The 19,965-nt window shown below is 40.8% G+C and overlaps 2 protein-coding genes across 7 annotated transcripts in view; one reads left to right on the plus strand and one right to left on the minus strand.

Annotated features, from left to right (window-relative positions):
* The first annotated feature begins 7,459 nt into the window (after window positions 1-7,459).
* Window positions 7,460-13,371, plus strand: LOC129699000 (secreted phosphoprotein 24-like). Its single transcript, XM_055638557.1, has 6 exons — window positions 7,460-9,310; window positions 9,446-9,549; window positions 10,215-10,343; window positions 10,910-11,041; window positions 12,695-12,727; window positions 12,836-13,371. Exons 1-6 carry the CDS (start codon window positions 9,259-9,261, stop codon window positions 12,863-12,865), a joined length of 480 nt encoding a protein of 159 aa, XP_055494532.1. The 5' UTR covers window positions 7,460-9,258; the 3' UTR covers window positions 12,866-13,371.
* A 2,705-nt stretch (window positions 13,372-16,076) lies between these two features.
* The window catches only part of nme9 (NME/NM23 family member 9), a 141,725-nt gene continuing 137,836 nt past the window's right edge, over window positions 16,077-19,965 (minus strand). For 3 of the 6 annotated variants that reach the window (XM_055638550.1, XM_055638551.1, XM_055638549.1), the window contains 2 exons: window positions 17,117-17,218; window positions 16,077-16,775 (listed from right to left, as the gene is read on the minus strand). In XM_055638550.1, coding sequence (XP_055494525.1) covers window positions 16,759-16,775; window positions 17,117-17,218 — 119 coding nt within the window. In that variant the 3' untranslated portion in view covers window positions 16,077-16,758. The remainder of the gene's footprint in view (window positions 16,776-17,116; window positions 17,219-19,965) is intronic. The other 3 variants (XM_055638548.1, XM_055638552.1, XM_055638547.1) reach the window with 2 other exon arrangements.

Here is a 19,965-nt window from a genome sequence, read left to right on the forward strand (position 1 = left end):
GTCCTTCCCATATTTCATTCATCAATGCACCTGTTTAGGCTAGGTGGTTGTGACCTTATAGACACAAATTGCTGTCTTCACATTGAAAACACCATCCTTCTGGTTCTGTGAGATAAACACTGTGTTAATGAAATGGATTCAGAACATTAGTAATGAGCATCAATAACTACTCTTCACGTATCAAGTATTTGGAATGAGGGAATTGAAGTCTTTGTGGAAACATTTGCAAATGATATGAAGATCGGTGGAGTGGCAGGGAATATAGAGAGTGCAAAAGGATTTGGGTTGGGAGAGTGGGATATAGAAAAGTGTGAAGTCATGGATTTTGGTGGTAGGAATGAAGGCATAGACTATTTTCTATATGGGGAGAGAATTCAAAAAGGGACTTGGGAGTCTGAATGTACGGTGAATGCATGTCTGTTTGTATCTTTTTGACTGTTTGGTGCTTAGGATACAGCAAAAGGTAATAAAGGTATCAACAACTTCCCAGTGCCAAATGTTTTTGCTTTAGAGTTAGCTCTGTCCATAACTAGACTTTTCAGTGGAGTGTTCGTGTTTGCTGGCAGCCACCCAGCTGTGTGGGGCATCATACAGGGGTATCCTCTGTCCTCAAAGAGCACGAAAACTCAATGTTTGCCATTTCCTGCCCCATCAACCTACATTCATTCTAAAGCAAGATAATGGAAGTTGTTGGTTATGTTAGCAGTAGGCACCTATCAGTAACATGCTCACTACTACGCAGCTTGGATTATGCGAAGGTTTTTGGTCTCCAGATGTAAATGTAGCATTGGTCCAGAGAAGAATAAGAGAGCATTGCAGACATGAGATGAGAGTGATGACCTTTTGCCTGAAAAGGAACCCTAATAACTAAACGTGAATAAAGATTGTCATGCCTCACACAATGAAAGTGCTTTTGATTAATATAGACCAACCATCCTGGCCCCAGAACATCATGCAGGGATTCCTCAGGCAGTGCTCTAGGGCCGACCATCTTCAAAGCATCATAATGAATGTCCTATCAACATGTGCCATTGATCACTGATGATTACACAGTGCATAGTTCGACTCACAGCTTGAAGCAAATAAAGCTGCTCAAATACAAACAGATCTTTTTTGACATGGGTGATAAGAGACAAGTCACGTTCGAGCCAAACCAAGACCGTCTCAGAAAAAGAGCAATCATCACTTCCCCTTCCCATTCACCAGCATTATTGTTGATGACACATTGGTGATCACCATTGATTAGAACTGATCAGAGCCAGTCATGTAAATACTGATACTGTGAGAATAGATCTGAAACTGGATATCCTGCAGTGAATGATTCACCTCCTGACATTTCTATTGTCTACAGGGCAAAACAGGGCTATGAAGCAACATGGATACATATACCTCCGAGAACATTCAACATCAAGGACAAAGCAGTCTGCTTGATTAAACATCATACCACATTAAACATTCAACCCTTCTCCATCACTGCGAACAATTCAGAAACCCATGAGCATTTTCTCAACATCATAAACACTATAGGATTTTTTTTAGGCAAACACAGTTCTAATTTTAGGAAGATGTCATGTTCAAGAAAATAGATTCCCTCAAGTTATGCTATCAACTCTATTAGTCGTCTTAATTATCTAAATTTGAACCACTTGAAATCTATACATAACTAAAGCTCTGATCTTGTGCTCTTCCGGTTTGCGTGGCTTTTCTATCTGCGCAAAGACAGTACGTGATAATGCTGTGATTTTTTGCCAGCTCACTTACCGTTCTCCTCTGCTGCGAGTGCAATAAGGTTTTTTTCCGATCGGTGGTATATTGTAAAAGTTAGCGAGGTTTAAAAATCGTAAACACCGCACGTGTGCAGATCGATCTCCTCTCCTGCCAGTCAGTGCCATGCGGATTGGTCGCTTCTCCTGTCACTCCCTGGGATGGTCCACCCCTTCCTGCTCCATCGTGTCTTTACTGGAGCTGAGGGACGCTGTGGGTGGCCTGCGGAAGTCTCCAACCGGACACATTTTTCGGAGGGACCGGAAGTGGCACGGCGATGTCGTCAAACGGAAATGGGTGAATCTGATCCCGGCAGAGGAGAGTGTCCAGCGTCCGCTGTGAGTCCCAAACACACCGCCATGACAATGCCCCGCAGTTCCAGCCCCTTCCCTTCTGGTTCCCCTCCTGTCCCCTACCCCGTGGTACCCTCCTCTCCCCCATTCAGGGCAGAACAGTCATGTAAAATTTTATCTCTATTAGTTTAATGTGCGGAATACAGAAGGATGACATTTATTGAATGGGATAAAGCAGGTGATAGATGATTCTGCACTAAAATTTGAAAAACATCACGGTGGAACAGCAAAATAGAGCACAGGGATTATCACAGTTACAAACAGTAGATATTATTACTGGAGCAATTTATTATCCATTTTTAACTACATGAAGTACCCTGACTGTTTACTATCCCCTGGAAGTGGTCATAAGATTAACAAAAGTCTCCCAAATATAATCTTCAGCTTTTGAAGCTTCTGCCATCTCTTCTGAGTCATTTCCAACAAAATTGAATACAAAATACTACAAATAAACTCATGAGTGACCAATGTATCCTGTGTAAACCATTTAGGGCAAAAAAGGAACATTTAAACACAAGAATTTGTGCAGGGGAACATCTAGTGAATTGACTTTTGATGTTAGATTATGATATTAACAAAGTTTAGTAAAGAATTAGAAAGGAACAACAGATTTCAAGCCTGTGTACGATTATAACCAAGATGAGAGATCAATTATGTACACACAGAGCTTTTTTTTTGCTCTCTCATTTATTATATTGTTTTCAGTGTACTATGTTTACACATTCTGTTGAGCTGCTGCAAGTAAGAATTTCATTGTTCTATCTGAGACATACGACAATAAAACACACTTGACTTGAACTCCCTGACAGTGGTCACACAGGTGGATAGGGTAGAGAAGATTACACTTTGTATGTTTACCTTCATAGACCAAGGTAGTGAATATAAGAGTTGAGACATGTTGCGGTTGTACAAAACATTAGTTAGATCGGACTTGGGGTATTGTGTATATTTCTGATGGTCACATTACAGGAATGAAGTGATAGAAATAGATAGAATGCAGAAGAGATTTACCAAGGTGCTACCTGTACTGTAATTTATAGGGAGAGATTGAATAGGCTGGGTTTATTCGAACTGGAGGCTGAGGTTGCTAACAAAAGTTAATAAAACTATGAAGAGCGGATAGGATAGATGGTCTTTTTTAATTCCAGGGGCAGGGGAATCTAGAATGAGAGGAGACAGGTTTAAGGTGAGAGGGAGAGAAAGTTAAAGAAGATCTAAGGGGTATGTTTTTCACCCAGAGGGTGCTGAGTACTTCGAATGAGCTATTTAAAAGAGATGGTGGAGGGAGATACAATTACAAATGACAATGTCATTTGGATTAGTATTTGGATAAGGGCATAATGGGATAAGAGCCTAATGCAGGCAAAAGGGCTCAGCATTGATAGCATCAGCATCACAGCAAGGTGGGACAAAAGGGCCCATTTCTGTGTTGCATGCTTTTAGGATTCTAATATGTAAATTACAGTACTGTAGTGGCGCCTGCTGGCGCATGCAGATATCAAACCCGGCGTTCGGATGCCGCGGTCACGTTACTCGGGAGGGGCTGCTATTTTTGCGCAGTTTTGCTTTTGCGCCACAGTTGTTTTGCTGACCACCGTTGTGATCAGACGTGTATGCAGAGACCTGTTTACTAAGGAGCGAGTGTTCAATAAAAATCATTCAGAAAACTTAGTCGTCATTCCTGCATTCGCTAAAGTACTTTAATTATCAATAATTTCATAGACTCAGTTTTACCAGAGTAACGTGACACATAGAAACACAGGAGTAGGTCATTCAGCCCTTTGAGTCAGCACCGCCAATCAATATGATCATGGCTGATCATCAAAAATCAGTACCCCGTTACTGCTTCTTCCCATATCCCTTGGTTATGTAAGCCCTAAGAGCTACATCTAACTCTCTCATGAAAGCATCGAGTGAATTGGCCTCTACTGCCTTCTGTGGCAGAGAATTCCACAGATTCACAATTCTCAGGGTAAAAAAGTGTTTCCTCATCTCAGTCCTAAATTCCCTTATTCTCAAACAGTGACCTCTGGTTTTTGGGACTCCCCCAATATTGGGAACATTTTTCCTGCATCTAGCCTGACTAAACCAGCGAGGCAAAAAAGCAGCCTATTTGAACACTACTTAAGCCTTTGAAAATGTGAGTTAATTAGGTTCAGTGCTATTGCCCAGCCTTGTGTTTGAGAGCTTGCTGAAAATCAAAAACTCTTTGTGAGAAAACAAAGGGCTATCACCCCAGAAACACATGAAATCAGCCAGGCAGGGTCACAAACATAACCAAGCACTAAAGGGATAAGTGGCATTAAAATTAATAGAATGGTCATGCATGAAGCATAGCAGTTCAAAGGTTTATGTTATTTCTTCAACTTCCCTTTCAAAATGTGTTTTAATCTAAAATACCAAACCACAGGAATGAAGAACACATCCTCCAGAGATTGTAACCTCCAAAACACCCTCATTAATCTTCGGAACATTCTTCCCGTTCACTTGAACCATTCCTTGGGACTAAGGAAGATATAATAAATATTTTCCTGCTGCACTTGTTTATTCCCCTGAACTAATAATTATCCTCACCCACTCTTCTACGTTCTTGCCTCTGAACCTTTGCCCTCCCCCACAAGCCTGGAGCCATGCAGTGCCCTGTAAACTGGGCAGGCAAGGAGCCACAAACCCAAACCTCTCCACAAACTTCAACAAGTCCCCAGGCCAAAGTAAATCTCTAGATGTAGCACCCACGCTCACTAATGACTGGTCCCTGTTGTCAGTGATGTGGAGCAGAGAAAACCTGGTGTTTGCTGTGGTTTCTCCCCTTGCTTTCTACACCATCCGTTGACACCCTGAGGTGTGCAGGGCTGAGAAGGAGTTCTTGTCCAGTATACCAGAGTGAAACAAAACACTGTACCAACTTCTCTCTACTATGGGAGCAGAACTGAAGTGCACGCAAAACATTGGATTCAAACTTATAACTAACAGCAGGGAGCTAATATTCACAATGGCCCAGGATTATAGTAATAAACTAATAGAGCCATGAAGTCAGGCAACACAGAAGCAGGCCCTTGAGCCCAAATCATCCATGCCAACCACGATACCCCATGTAAGCTTGTCCCATTAACCTGGTTTTGACCAATATCCACGTGTCTGTCCAAATGTCTTGGACAGTCTGTCCAAGTGTTGATCGGCTGACTATTGGCTAGGGACAGGTGCAAAATTTGTTCAAATTGCAAATGTTAACCAACTTTTACTGGAGGAAGGGGGGAAAAAGAAGGGGGAGAGAAGAAGGGGAGTGGGGAGGGTAAGGGAGGTTTTTGTAAGAGTTACCTAAAATTGGACAATTCAATGTTTAATCTGCTTGGCTGTAAGCTACCCAGGCAGAATATGATATTTTACCAATTTGCATGCACGTCTCACTTATTTATGAATTGGCTCATCCGTTTCCTGCAACTCCACACATTGATGTCCACTTTGGTTATGGTGTGGTATTATTTTTCCAGTCATTCCTTTTCCATTAATAAGCTTGGAAAATCTCTCCAGTTTCTCCATAATCTCTGCCAAGGTTATCCCCTTTTCTGTATATTTCCTTCTTAAATATACTCTTGCATCCCCTATACTCCTCCAGGGACTTGCTTAATTGTGGAGGATTTTAACATTGTAAATGTCGACTGGGACTGTCCTACTGCTAAGGACTGAAATTTGTTGAATGGGTTCAGGAAAATCTTCTCAATCAATGTGTACAAATTGGGCAAGGTCAATTTTCGGGGTATTTGTTCAGGAACTTCCAAAAGTTGATTGGGGGAATTCTGTTTGCAAGTAAAAGGACATCTGGCAAGTGGGTGGCTTTTAAACGTGAGGTAGGGAGAATTCAGGTCCAGCATCAGCCTGTTAGAGTGAAGGGTAAGGCTGACAGGACAAGGGAACCATGAATGACAAGAGACATTGAAGGTCTGGTCAGGAAAAAGAAAGTCACATGTCAGGTGCAGCCAACTGGGTTCCAGGGAGGTGTAGTAGTACAATTAAGAGGAAATCAGGATGGACAAAATGGGACATGAGATAGCTCTGTCAGATCATGTCAGGGAGAGTCCAAAGACATCCTACAATAATATTAAAGACAGAAAAGTAACTCAGTGGAGAATAGGGACTCTTGAAGATCAACAAGGTCATCTTTGTATGGAGCCACAGGATATCGGCGAGCCGTTGAATAAATATTTCTCATACACATTCATCATGGAGAAAAACATGGATGCTAGAAAAATTGGGGTTTAAAATTGAGCTCTTGAAGAGAGCTCACAATCCAGAAGAAAAGGTGCTCAAGATCTTAAAACGCATAAAAGAATATAAATCCCTGGGACTTGATCACATTGACCCTTGGACATTGTGGAAAGATTGTGAAGAAATAGTGGGGTGCCTTGCACAGTTATTTGTATCATTGATAGCCAAGTTGAGGTACTGGAAGACTGGAGGGCAGCTAATGTGCCTCAATTGAAGAACAAATGCCAGGAGAAACTTGGGAACTACATGCCAGTGACAGGTTATTGGAGGGGATTCTGGGAGATAGGACCTGCAAGGATTTGCAAAGGCAAGGACTGATTAGGGATAGTCATCAAGGCTTTGTGCATAAACAATTATGTCTCACAACTATGTGCAGTAGGCATTGATGACATTGACTTCAGCAAGACCTTCGACAAGGTGCTGCATGGAAGTCTAGTCTAGAATTTAAAAACAAAGAACTGCAGATGCTGGCTTATACCAAAGATAGACACATAGTGCTGGAGTAACTCAGTGGGTCAGGCAGCATCTCTGGAGGAAAGGGATAGGTGACATTTTAGGTCAGGATCCTTATTTCAGTCTTTCATTCAATCTGAAGAAGGGTCCTGATCCAAAACATCACCTATCCTTTTCCTCCCGAGATGCTGCCTGACCAGTTGAGTTACTCCAGTACTTTGTGTCTACCTTTTGCCAGCAAGTTGAATCATATGGGATCCAAGGCAAGCAAGCCAAGTGGATACAAATTTGGTTTCTAGGTAGGAGATCGAGGGTTATGGTAGAGGGTGGTCTTCTGAGGTCAGCAACAAGTGGTGGCTACAGGAATCTCTGCTGGGTCCACTGTAGTTCGTAATGTAAATTGATCATTTGGATGTGAATGTAGGTGGTATGGTTAGTAGTCTGCAGATTATACTAACATTTATGATATAATGGACAGTGAAAATGATATCTAAGATTAAAATATGATCTTGGTCAACTGTGCCAATGGGCTGAGGAAGGGCAGATGGAAGGTAGAAGGCCAAGGAACAAGACTGCTGCATCGGAGGGGCATGGACTGTAGTATAGTCTGTTTAACAGAGACACGTCAAACCCTCAACACCACCAACTCACCTAAAACCCGGCGCGCCAGTCCAGGGATCCACTGCATAGACCAAATGTCTGTTTAATAATAAACTTGTCGTGGCTTCTGCCTCAAAAGGGAATCTATTCCAGAGGACTATAGTGAGTTGCCGCATAGTCTACCATCCTGTTACACTTACATCCATCTGATTAAAGTGCTCCAAGAGGATGGTTATGGCACAATTCAATTCCTTCATCAGAAGGAAGCTGGATACACTGAAATTTGCCCCTAGCCACAAGATGCTATCTCACTGGCTTTCTATACTACATTCCTTCTGAACCTTCTGAATTTTGTAGTCAGCAGGGCAGTACTCTGCATATCGCCAACTTGGACAATCTTTACATCTTTATCAAGCCAATTAATCTACAAACCTGTACATCTTTGGAGTGTGGGAGGAAACTGAAGATCTCGGAGAAAACCACGCAGAGACCCATGGGGAGAACGTACAAACTCCATACAGACAGCACCCATAGTCGGGATCGAACCCGGGTCTCTGGCGCTGCATTTTGCTGTAAGGCAGCAACTCTATCGCTGTGCCACCGTGACTGTTCTGTACTGCTCTTCACCATCTGGATAACAGGAAGGCATACATCAGGCTGCTGTTTTTCGACTACTGTCTTTTATCTTTTGATGGTCGTAGAATTTTGTAATATATGTATAATTTATATTGTTATATGTTGCCTGTGTTAATTTGCCCACGATGCTGTTGCAAAGAAGATTTTCAGTGTACTTGTACCTCACTGAAACTCAACTTTACTTATGTTCTTTGTGTGTCACACTATAATATTTCAAATTTGTTACAAAAACGTGTCCAATTTCATAAGGGTGTGTTTGGCTGCCCAGCCACATAAATGTTATCACATAAGGATCCTTTTGAACTCATGACTGGTAGCAGCAATGTCCAGAAAAAAAAATTCCTTTCCATTAAGGTAGCTAGATCTTTCCAAGAAACTTCTTTACGGTTGAATGGGAAGTGAGTCTTGCACTACTGTCCATAAACTCCATGCCATACATTGATGCACTAAATTGTCCAAATTAACATTATCAATGCATGGCTCAATAATTCCACTAACTCACCGCACTGACAAGGTGTGATTTTGTATTCTCACTGAGGGTCATTTCCATTCTTCTGTCAGGTTTTTATGTAGTATTCTAACAAATATGACAGGCTAGACGCAGGAAAAATGTTACCGATGTTGGGGGAGTCCAGAACCAGTGGTCACAGTTTACGAATAAGAGGTAGGCCATTTAGGACTGAGATGAGGAAAAACGTTTTCACCCAGAGAGTTGGGAATCTGTGGAGTTCTCTGCCACAGAGGGCAATGGAGGCCAATTCATTGCATGTTTTCAAGAGAGAGTTAGATGTAGCTCTTGGGGCTAATGGAATCAAGGGATATGGGGAAAAAATAGGAACAGGTTACTACTTTTGGATGATCAGCCATGATCATAATGATTGGTGGTGCTGACCCGAAGGGCTGAATGGCCTACTCCTGCACCTATTTTCTATGTTTCCATGAATATAACCATATCTCACTTATTTGTCACTGAATCTAAACAAAATGACCTTTCTTGGAGGAAGCATAATTAAAGCCCACCATATTCATGTGCCCACGACTTTCATGCTGGGCAAACATGAGTCAATGTTTGATTGTGGTGGAGGTGCAGGATATAAAGACTAAAAAGAGCAAGGTGAAGGCAGATTGAGAGAGAGACATCAACTTCACTCTGCGAACCCCGTTGGCTGATCCCACACGCAACAGAATGAAATCCTTCCTCCTCGCCATCGCTGCCGTGCAGATCCTCCATTGCTCAGGTAGGTACTGGGGAGAGTGGGGGAAATGAGTTACTGGCAGTGAGTTTTCAGTCAGTGATATTTCATCTCTGCGTAAAAATAATTCACCAGAGAATGTTGGGAGAGTTTTATTTGAATTTCCTTTTCCTTCTGCAGGTGTGCCAAGCACTAAACATGCTCTGAGAGCCTCAGTTATAAAGCTGAACGAAATCACCGAGATCACCAACCTGTGCGCAATAACTGGGAGAAGAGTGACAAATGTAAGTGTGTCCTGGTCATCATCAAAATCTACAAATGCATTAGTGTATATTGAGATGTTAAGTAGTAAATATGCATAGCATATGATATCATACACTTTGTGTAGGCTACATCTCCATTCAGAGGGAGATTAACATGCCAGTCATAATATTGGACTAATAGCTTAAGATGCCCTAATAATGATTTGTAAATAAAGTTGAAATGCCCACTGTGATTACATTAGGAACTTAAATTCAGTAGTTTAGTTTAGTTTAGTTTAGTTTATTGAGATTGAAAAAAGTTTGCTGACTCTCACTTCCAGAACTCAATTGCTATATATCTTTGATTTTAAAGACTCAGATTGGACCAGAGTTTGGAAATTAAATCAGATTTTTTTTCGAGCTTTGAATCTGGTTTTATTTTGTTTTAAAGCATTTCTAAATGCTAACCTCTTATCAAAAAGCCAAAATCGGCAAATGCTGGAAACCTGAAGTAAAACCAGGCAACATCTGCGGAGATAGAAACAGCTAACATTTCAGGTCACCACATTGAACATCACTGATGTGTTTAAAGGGATTGTTTTGCATTTGGTAAAAAAAAAAAATTCTGCTCCACATTGTCTGACTGTTCAATAATGAGTTTATCAACCCCCATGAGGACACAGTGATAACCCTTTTCCTTTTCTCAGACTTACCGTACAGGCAAGCATTCGTACAATGTGGATTTGACATTTTCAGTGAAGGAAACTATCTGCTCCAAAAAATCCGGCATGGAATTTGATACGCCTAGCTGCCGCTTCCGCCCCAAGAAGATTGGTGTAAGTCCCAAGTTATATTGTAGTATTGCAACCCCCTAGTTTACTGAATTATGCTAACCAAAGGACCAAGAGTGATGGGTTAATACAGGAGGCAGGACCGTGGTCCATATGTGAAAGCCCAATATTCCTCTCAACCTTGCCTATTCAAGTGCCTGTCTAAATATCTTGTAGTAATTATACCCCACTCTACCACTTCCTCTGGCAGTTCGTTCTATATACTTACCACTCTCATGTGAAAAAATTGCCCCTCAGGTCCCCTTCAAATCTTTCCCCTCTCACCTTAAATCTATACCCTCTAATCGCTCCTTATAACTCAAACCCTACAAACTTGGTAATGTACTTGTATACCTTTTCTGCACCCTTTCCAGCTTAATGACATCCCTCCTTTAGCTGGGTGACCAGACAATGCTCAATACTCCAATGTTTTGTACAGTTGTAAAATCATGTGCTCATTTATGTTCTCAAGTTAAATAATTGAACTGAGCTTATCATTTTGACTCACAGCTTAGGGTTAGCTGAACTCACAGTCATCAATATAATTAATACATTTCATGTTACTTTCACAGAAGAAAGGGTTTTGCAAAGGCCGTGTGGCATATTTTGCTAATAAAGTGGCTGATGTTGATGTGAAATGTGAAGGTCTGAAGACCATTGACAGCGAGAGTGACTCAGCAGAATCAAGTGAAAACAGTTTTGAGGTAACTGCACAATTATACAATTCTGAACTTTCTCACAATAGAGAATACTTATAGAATACCCTATTTGTACACTGTGCTAAAGATGTAAATATTAATGTTTTGAAACAGGTCAATACCAAATCCAAAGAGACATCACTTGAGGACACATCAAATGTGAGTATAAACTAGGAATTTGTCAGATTATTTTGTTGTTTACAATAAAATAAATACAATTAATAATAAAATATAATGTCCTGGATACAACTGAGCTAGAAATGAAGTGCGAGAATGCAATTTATTGTAGGTCTAAGCACAGGAGGGGGTTTCCTGTTTTATTCCTCTGGAGGGGGAGGAGTAGTAGGGAGGGGTGCAGAGTGACTCTAACTTTTACCAGAATTGCAATACTGATTGACTCCTACCCTGTGGGTGTGATTATGCTCCACTATCCACATGAATTGCCTGTCAGCAAGACAGGGTAGTTGCAAGGGACAACATTCAAACAGCAGCACTTGCTGCATTCTCGTCAATACACATTCCCGAAGGAAGGATGAAAGAAGTCCAACTCTTGGAAGTGTTCCCAATAACTGATCAATCAATTGATTCCAGGGATATGTTGTTTACTGCCAAAAAACATTATATAGTTAATGGGAATTTCTCCAGTCTAAAAGTGAACTCCTGAATAACAACTCTGCAATATCCATGATTCAAAATGCAGAGTTTAATTTTCGAAACATGTTAGTTTGCTGTTAAGAGTTACTAGTTGCCTTCAAAGGTAAGCCATCAAAGGTAAGTTAATTCCGGAAAATGTTAAATTCCAATTCTCATCTGCATACACAATGTTTGAATCTACGTTGATCTATCAGAATCTATAGAGTTTGAAGACTACCTAATGCAGTGATAACTGGCAAGAGCAGGGGAATACTCATTTGTTTTTGAGGGTTCACTAATCATCAGCAAAAACTATTGACTTGTCCATTGAGCTTAATGAAAGTATTTGCTTTCAAATAATAGCAGCTATAGTTTGAAACAAAATAAAGGTTTCTTGAGCACATTTACACTTTCTCTGGAGAATCGGAGGCTGAGGGGTGATGTTATGAAGAATTACAAAATTATGAGAGGCAAAGAGAAGGTGGATGGTGACCATCTTTTCTCTTAGCTAGAGGAGTCAAAAACCAGAGAGCATAAATTTAAGGTGAGAAGGAAAAGATTTAAAAGGGAGTTGAGAGGCATCTTTTTCATAAAGAAGGTGGTGGGTATGTGGAACGGACTGCCGGAGGAAGTGGTAGAGGTGGGAACAATTATGTTCAAAAGACATTAGACTGAAATATGGAAATATCACTGTATGACTATAACATTCACCTCATCTACCACAGAGCAGTTATGGCTCTTCAGAACGGGTAGGTAAGGGCTGTGTTAGGGGTTGAAGGGGGTGGGTTTAACACAATGGAGATCTAGAGAAGTCTCATTCTACCTGGGCTGCACTGATCCATGTGGAGCAGCACAACATGAGGCATTGGTGAGGACCACTCCACACAACCATTGAATCTCAACTTTGTAATTTAAACTTTTGCTACCTCCTCACATGACTTGAGGTAATTAAATACATTAGGTCATGCCAAGAATTGGGATCAATTTCAAAATAGTAAGGATGTAAACATTTATGTTTTATTTCAGGTGAAAAGCAAGAGAACACAATCATTTTCAAACGTGAGTATGAAGTTTTACTTTGTTGATTAAGTTGTTATCACTGGTATATAATAAACTCAGTTTCAGTACCATCTATCTGCAAGTGACAACTTAGTCGATTTATTTCAGGAGAACATCGTTGATTCAAGATGGCATTAACCATGGATGAAGCTCTTGAGAGATTGAGCTCTGTGAACACAAGAAAACCTCATTCAAAGGTTCTACTTGTTTGTGTAAAAAGAGGGCACCTGCGTTTCTTGACTCCAACATTGTACTGTAACCACAAGATTCCATTGATTGTAAATGTTTTATACCTTCATGTTTTGTTTTGTTCTCTTGTATTGTATCTTGTGTACTGTGGACCAAATGGAAGTGTAAGTTTGTGTGATATTCTGTACAACTGTTGTCCATTCTACTGTAGTGATAAATGCCTGCCGGCCAACCTCGGCTTTATCCTGCATTTGTATTTTCTGACAAGATGACCTACTTCACCACGACACAATACCCAGGTGGTGTCCTAGTTTATTACTGAGCAGGTCATTGAACTGGTCGATCTTGGACACACTGCAATCGCACATTCTTGACTTTTATAACTGCATTGTTGTTGCCAACATGTATATTATTTTTCTTGGAAACTGATGAATAAACTACATCTAACATATACATACTGTGATTCATTATCTTTTCTTCTCTTCAATTTTTTATTATCAATTATTTTCATGTTATATTGACTAGCTGAGTTCTTGATTAACTTGATTTTACTTTGACTTCACCCTGTTATATGGGGTCATGTATATCGTTCCTGCCTTTAAATCAACCACACTTTCTACTCCATGAGAGGCAAGACAGAATGATTTCATTTTATCATGTTATTCTCCACTTCTTTAGAGGATCACATCTGCCTGTACCACATATTAAATAAATAAAGCCGATAAATCCCCAGGGCCAGATAGGCTGCATCCCAGAGTATTTAAGGAAGTAGCTCCAGAAATAGTGGATACATTAGTAATAATCTTTCAAAACTCTTAGATTCTGGAGTAGTTCCAGAGGATTGGCGGGTAGCAAACATAACCCAACTTTTTAAGAAGGGAGGGAGAGAGAAAATGGGGAATTACAGACCAGTTAGTCCAACATCGGTAGTGGGGAAACTGCTAGAGTCAGTTATTAAAGATGGGATAGCAGCACATTTGGAAAGTGGTGAAATCATTGGACAAAGTCAGCATGGATTTACGAAAAGTAAATCATGTCTGACGAATCTTATAGAATTTTTCGAGGATGTAACTAGTAGCGTGGATAGGGGAGAACCAGTGGATGTGGTGTATCTGGACTTCCAGAAGGCTTTCGACAAGGTCCCACATAAGAGATCAGTATACAAACTTAAAGCACACGGCATTGGGGGTTCAGTATTGATGTGGATAGAGAACTGGCTGGCAAACAGGAACCAAAGAGTAGGAGTAAACGGGTCCTTTTCACAATGGCAGGCAGTGACTAGTGGGGTACCGCAAGGCTCAGTGCTGGGACCCCAGCTATTTACAATATATATTAATGATCTGGATGAGGGAATTGAAGGCAATATCTCCAAGTTTGCGGATGACACTAAGCTGGAGGGCAGTGTTAGCTGTGAGGAGGATGCTAGGAGACTGCAAGGTGACTTGGATAGGCTGGGTGAGTAGGCAAATGTTTGGCAGATGCAGTATAATGTGGATAAATGTGAGGTTATCCATTTTGGTGGCAAAAATGGAAAAGCAGACTATTATCTAAATGGTGGCCGATTGGGAAAGGGGGAGATGCAGCGAGACCTGGGTGTCATGGTACACCAGTCATTGAAGGTAGGCATGCAGGTGCAGCAGGCAGTAAAGAAAGCGAATGGTATGTTGGCTTTCATAGCAAAAGGATTTGAGTATAGGAGCAGGGAGGTTCTACTGCAGTTGTACAGGGTCTTGGTGAGACCACACCTGGAGTATTGCGTACAGTTTTGGTCTCCAAATCTGAGGAAGGACATTATTGCCATAGAGGGAGTGCAGAGAAGGTTCACCAGACTGATTCCTGGGATGTCAGGACTGTCTTATGAAGAAAGACTGGATAGACTTGGTTTATACTCTCTAGAATTTAGGAGATTGAGAGGGGATCTTATGGAAACTTACAAAATTCTTAAGGGGTTGGACAGGCTAGATGCAGGAAGATTGTTCCCGATGTTAGGGAAGTCCAGGACAAGGGGTCACAGCTTAAGGATAAGGGGGAAATCCTTTAAAACCGAGATGAGAAAACTTTTTTTCACACACAGAGAGTGGTGAATCTCTGGAAACTCTGCCACAGAGAGTAGGTTGAGGCCAGTTCATTGGCTATATTTAAGAGGGAGTTAGATGTGGCCCTTGTGGCTAAGGGGATCAGAGGGTATGGAGAGAAGGCAGGTACGGGATACTGAGTTGGATGATCAAGCATGATCATATTGAATGGCGGTGCAGGCTCGAAGGGCCGAATGGCCTACTCCTGCGCCTAATTTCTATGTTTCTATGTCTATATTAACAATATGTATTCCAAAGCGTATTGAAGCTAAATAGCGTGGTTGTCATGCATTGCAATTTATTCTTGATACCTTCTGATTTCCAATAGAAAATAAAAAAAACAATAGGTGTTGGAGAACCTAAATTAGAAAATTTAGAAAAATGTGGAATTTTATCAGCAGCTCAGACACCATCTGTGATGAGAGAAACAATGTAAATATTTCAGGTCATAGACCCTTTGTCAGAACCCAATGAAAGATTGACCCAAAACATTGACTGTTTTTCTTTCCAAAGATCTTGAATGATTCTAGCATTTCCTCCTTAGTACCTTACTGTGACTGTGAATACATGTAGTGCAGTGGCGTAGAGCGTGGGGAGGGCCAGTGGGGCAGTTGCCCCGGGCGCTAAATTTTTAGGGGCACAAAAAAATTGTTGAATAAATTAAAAAAATAAAATTAAGAGGCCCGGGGAGCCGTTGGAGCGAGGAGGGGTTACCTGGAGCTGTGAGTATAAAAACAGAGTGGGCCAGGCCGCCGCTGCCGCTGCCCAGCTCCGAGTTCTGGTCGCCGCTGCCTACCAGGAGACACGGATTCGCCCCCCCCCCCCCCCCCCCCCCCCGTATTGTGCCTCTGACCCCGCCCCCCGCCGTGACTGTGTGGGTTTTTTCGAGATCTTCAGTTTCCTCCCACACTCCAAAGATATAGAGGGTTGTAGGTTAATTGGCTTGTGTAAATTGTCCCCAGTGTGTGTAGGATAGTGTTAAAGTGCGGGGTTCGCTGGTCGGCGTGGACTCAGTGGGCCGAAGGGCCTGTTTCCACGCTGCATCTCTAAAACTGAAACTAAAGGTCATCCAATTAGCCCTCTCAGCAGGCCACATCGATTACTTCTATTCCCATTTCCTTTGCTCTTACTGAAACACATGGATCTGGTGCCAAGTTAACACAGTTTGCTCCCAGACCATTGTAAGAAGGATTTGCTTCTAATCAAGTTTCCTCTGCTTTGGGAGTTGCCACAGCCTCCATGTTGAGACTCGATATCATGGTGTCTCAACCTGGGAACTGGATTTAAGAACTCCTCACCCAGCTTTCTCTGGGAAACAGCCAATTCGAAGATAATGGCCATAGTTCCACTACTCCTAACTGATGGTCACTGAAGATAACTTTCTAATGGTTAGTATTCAATAAACATCATGGACTATGCTAGAACTATATTGAACTATATTTGTCCCAAATAAGTACAAATCATACTTACTTCCGAGTCCATAATTGTACTGCATTGATCTTTTTTTATTGTTTGTAACAAGGCCTCTATTTATGAATACTTGATTTACAATTAACATTTTGAATAAATTGACATTAGATTGCAAGTAGTTATTGATTTTTTCTTCGTGCATCCCATCATGATTGTGTATTTGATGCTTTCCTGAAACGTTACCCCCACCTGGGTGTGTATGTGGCGACTGAGGTTGATCCCTCAGCTGTTGTTCACATCCTTGACAGCTTCAATCTCAGCACGATCTTAACCTCGAGCTGAATGTCATCCGTCTCACTAATCAGCTTCTCCATCTGAAAAATAATTGAAAGAAAAGACAAGTGGGGCAAATAATTCATAAATGAGCAAGAGTCAAAATTTCATTTTGTTTATTTAATAAAATGAAAATAAACTGCAGAAGCTGTTTTTTGATGGTTGATTTATGCAAGATCAGACGATGGAAAATGCAACAAAGCGATTTTTGATTGAAATATATCAAAAAATGTAGTGTGATTGTTTGTTGGTGGTAAGTAACTTTCTGCCAGAGCAGTTTGCTAAGTCCCACTGACCCATTGACGAGCTGCACTGCTCCATGTAATGGGCCATTATGCATACAGCCTAATGCCCCCTGCAGGATCTCTGATGGAACTATTACCTTCCTCATTCTCCGCTGCCTCTGTAGTTTCATCTGGTAAACTTATCTCTGAGCTCTCATTCAAGGTGTTCTCTGGCTGCTCAGTGAGAGTATCGTCAGGAGCTGTGAAAATTAATAGCATAAAGGCTGTTTTGATTTCATTGTAAAATCAAAAATACTGCAGATGCTGGAAATCTAAAATAAAAATAAAAAATGCTTGGAATAAACAGTTAACCTTTCCATTGAAATCTCTTTTTCAACATCAGTTTGCCGGAAGGATGAAGAAAAGTGGATTTCCTTTCACCCAGTTACTTGCAGAAAACTAACAATTTGCTTTTGTGTTGCCCATATAATTAATCTTTTGAATATAGTAATGCCTGTACATCCTACAGAAAAGTATGAACGTTAAGAGTCATAGAGGAAACAGACTCTTTGGCCCAACCTGCCCATGCCAATCAACATGCCCCAGTTAGATCAGCATGTTGAAAGGTTTCATATTCTATTAATTGACACATGTCTAATAGATAAATGTGACCAATTCTTAAGGAGTTGGTCTCCTTTCATCGACTTTTTGGAATCATGTGATGCAGCGGTACCGTAAAGATTGCTGATTTCAGTTCATGATGCGGATAGATCTACATCTCCGAATACAGATTTGAAAAATTCTCTTTTAAGGGGCCTTCTATTTTTACTTTCCACTTTCTCTCTTTCTTTTTTATTTTTTTATATATACACTTCACGTTTTTCTACTCTCTACCATCTATTTTTCCACTTTTTCCTCTTTCTATTGTTTTCTTTTTCTTGTCTTGCTTACTTCCTTCTCATAACATAAAACTAGAGGTTGTACATAGAATGGATTACGGTATTACATAGTTGGCACCTAAAATTAGGTTCCACTGTACTGTTTTGTACTGTATTAACTTCAAATAAAATAAACAAAAAAAAAAAAAAAAGGTTTCATATTCTCAATTTTCATATTGTCTGAAGAAGGGTGGTTAAATGAAACATTACCTATCCAGGTTCTCCAGAGATGCACCTGGCCCACTGGTTTACTCAAGCATTTTGTGCCTTTCATATTTTCTCCCTCAATTAATTGGCACATGTCACTTAGTTGGGGCATGTTTCATCTTTGACTCTGCTCTCCAGTCTATTGCCTTACTGCGGTAATCATTCTTCATAAGTGAGCCTAACCAATGAGTGAGAACGAGTTACTTGAACCATTATGGATGTCAGACAGCGAGGCCACAACTTATTCCCCTTCCATAACCCATCAATGCACTCAACTGCAAGGTTCACAGACAGTAGTCTGGAAGCAGGAACCCTGTGCTAGTATCTTTACATTTGGTTTGGGGCTGAGATCAATTCCAGCACCTCAGCTGACAAACAGAGATGAGATTAATGATTGAGGCTACTCCATACTCTGCTTCTGCTGTCTGGATAGTTTTTGAATAAATACCTCAGGAGTCCAATCTGATTTATTCCTGTGAGGCTTTTACTATTATTAAAGTTGGAGTGGAGTTTGTAAAATGTGTGCAGGATAGTTTTTTGCAACAATACATAGAAGTACCTACTAGAGAAGGGGCGGTGCTGGACCTCCTGTTAGGAAATGAGACGGGTCAGGTGGCAGAGGTATGCGTTGGGGAACAGTTCGGGACCAGTGATCACAATACCATTAGTTTCAATATAATTATGGAGAGGGTCAGAAATGGACCTAGGGTTGAGATTTTTGATTGGAGAAAGGCTAACTTTGAGGAGATGCGAGAGGATTTAAAAGGAGTAAATTGGGACAGTTTGTTTTATGGGAAAGACGTAGAAGAGAAATGGAGTACATTTAAAGGTGAAATTTTAAGAGTACAGAATCTTTATGTCCCTGTTCGGTTGAAAGGAAATAGTAAAAATTGAAAAGAGCCATGGTTTTCAAGGGAAATTGGACACGGTTCGGAAAAAGAGAGAGATCTACAGTAATTATAGGCAGCATAGAGTGAATGAGATGCCTGAGGAGTATAAAGAATGTAAAAAGAATCTTAAGAAAGAAATTAGAAAAGCTAAAAGAAGATATGAGGTTGCTTTGGCAAGTAAGGTGAAAGTAAATCCAAAGGGTTTCTACAGCTATATTAATAGCAAAAGGATAACGAGGGGTAAAATTGGTCCATTAGAGAGTCAGAGTGGACAGCTATCTGCAGAGCCAAAAGAGATGGGGGAGATATTGAACAATTTCTTTTCTTCGGTATTCACCAAGGAGAAGGATATTGAATTATGTGAGGTAAGGGAAACAAGTAGAGTAGCTATGGAAACTATGAGATTCAAGGAAGAGGAAGTACTGACACTTTTGAGAAATATAAAAGTGGATAAGTCTCCAGGTCCGGACAGGATATTCCCTAGGACATTGAGGGAAGTTAGTGTAGAAATAGCAGGGGCTATGACAGAAATATTTCAAATGTCATTAGAAACGGGAATAGTACTGGAGGATTGGCTTACTGCGTATGTTGTTCCATTGTTTAAAAAGGGGCCTAAGGGTAAACCTAGCAATTATAGACCTGTTAGTTTGACGTCAGTGGTGGGCAAATTAATGGAAAGGATACTTAGAGATAATATATATATATAAGCATCTGGATAAACAGGGTCTGATTAGGAACAGTCAACATGGATTTGTGCCTGGAAGGTCATGTTTGACTAATCTTCTTGAATTTTTTGAAGAGGTTACTCGGGAAATTGATGAGGGTAAAGCAGTGGATGTTGTATATATGGACTTCAGTAAGGCCTTTGACAAGGTTCCTCATGGAAGGTTGGTTAAGAAGGTTCAATGGTTGGGTATTAATGGTGGAGTAGCAAGATGGATTCAACACTGGCTGAATGGGAGATGCCAGACA

Source organism: Leucoraja erinacea, chromosome 7 (genome assembly GCF_028641065.1).
Source record: "Leucoraja erinacea ecotype New England chromosome 7, Leri_hhj_1, whole genome shotgun sequence".
NCBI classification, from domain to species: domain Eukaryota; kingdom Metazoa; phylum Chordata; class Chondrichthyes; order Rajiformes; family Rajidae; genus Leucoraja; species Leucoraja erinaceus.

What these genes read in the sequence shown, in the direction of transcription:
- LOC129699000 (XM_055638557.1), top strand. Translation starts at nt 9,259, where the DNA reads ATGAAATCCTTCCTCCTCGCCATCGCTGCCGTGCAGATCCTCCATTGC. An exon ending in TCCGCCCCAAGAAGATTGGT is followed by an intron (nt 10,344 to 10,909) that starts GTAAGTCCCAAG and finishes TTACTTTCACAG; the next exon opens with AAGAAAGGGTTTTGCAAAGG. An exon ending in GAACACAATCATTTTCAAAC is followed by an intron (nt 12,728 to 12,835) that starts GTGAGTATGAAG and finishes GATTTATTTCAG; the next exon opens with GAGAACATCGTTGATTCAAG.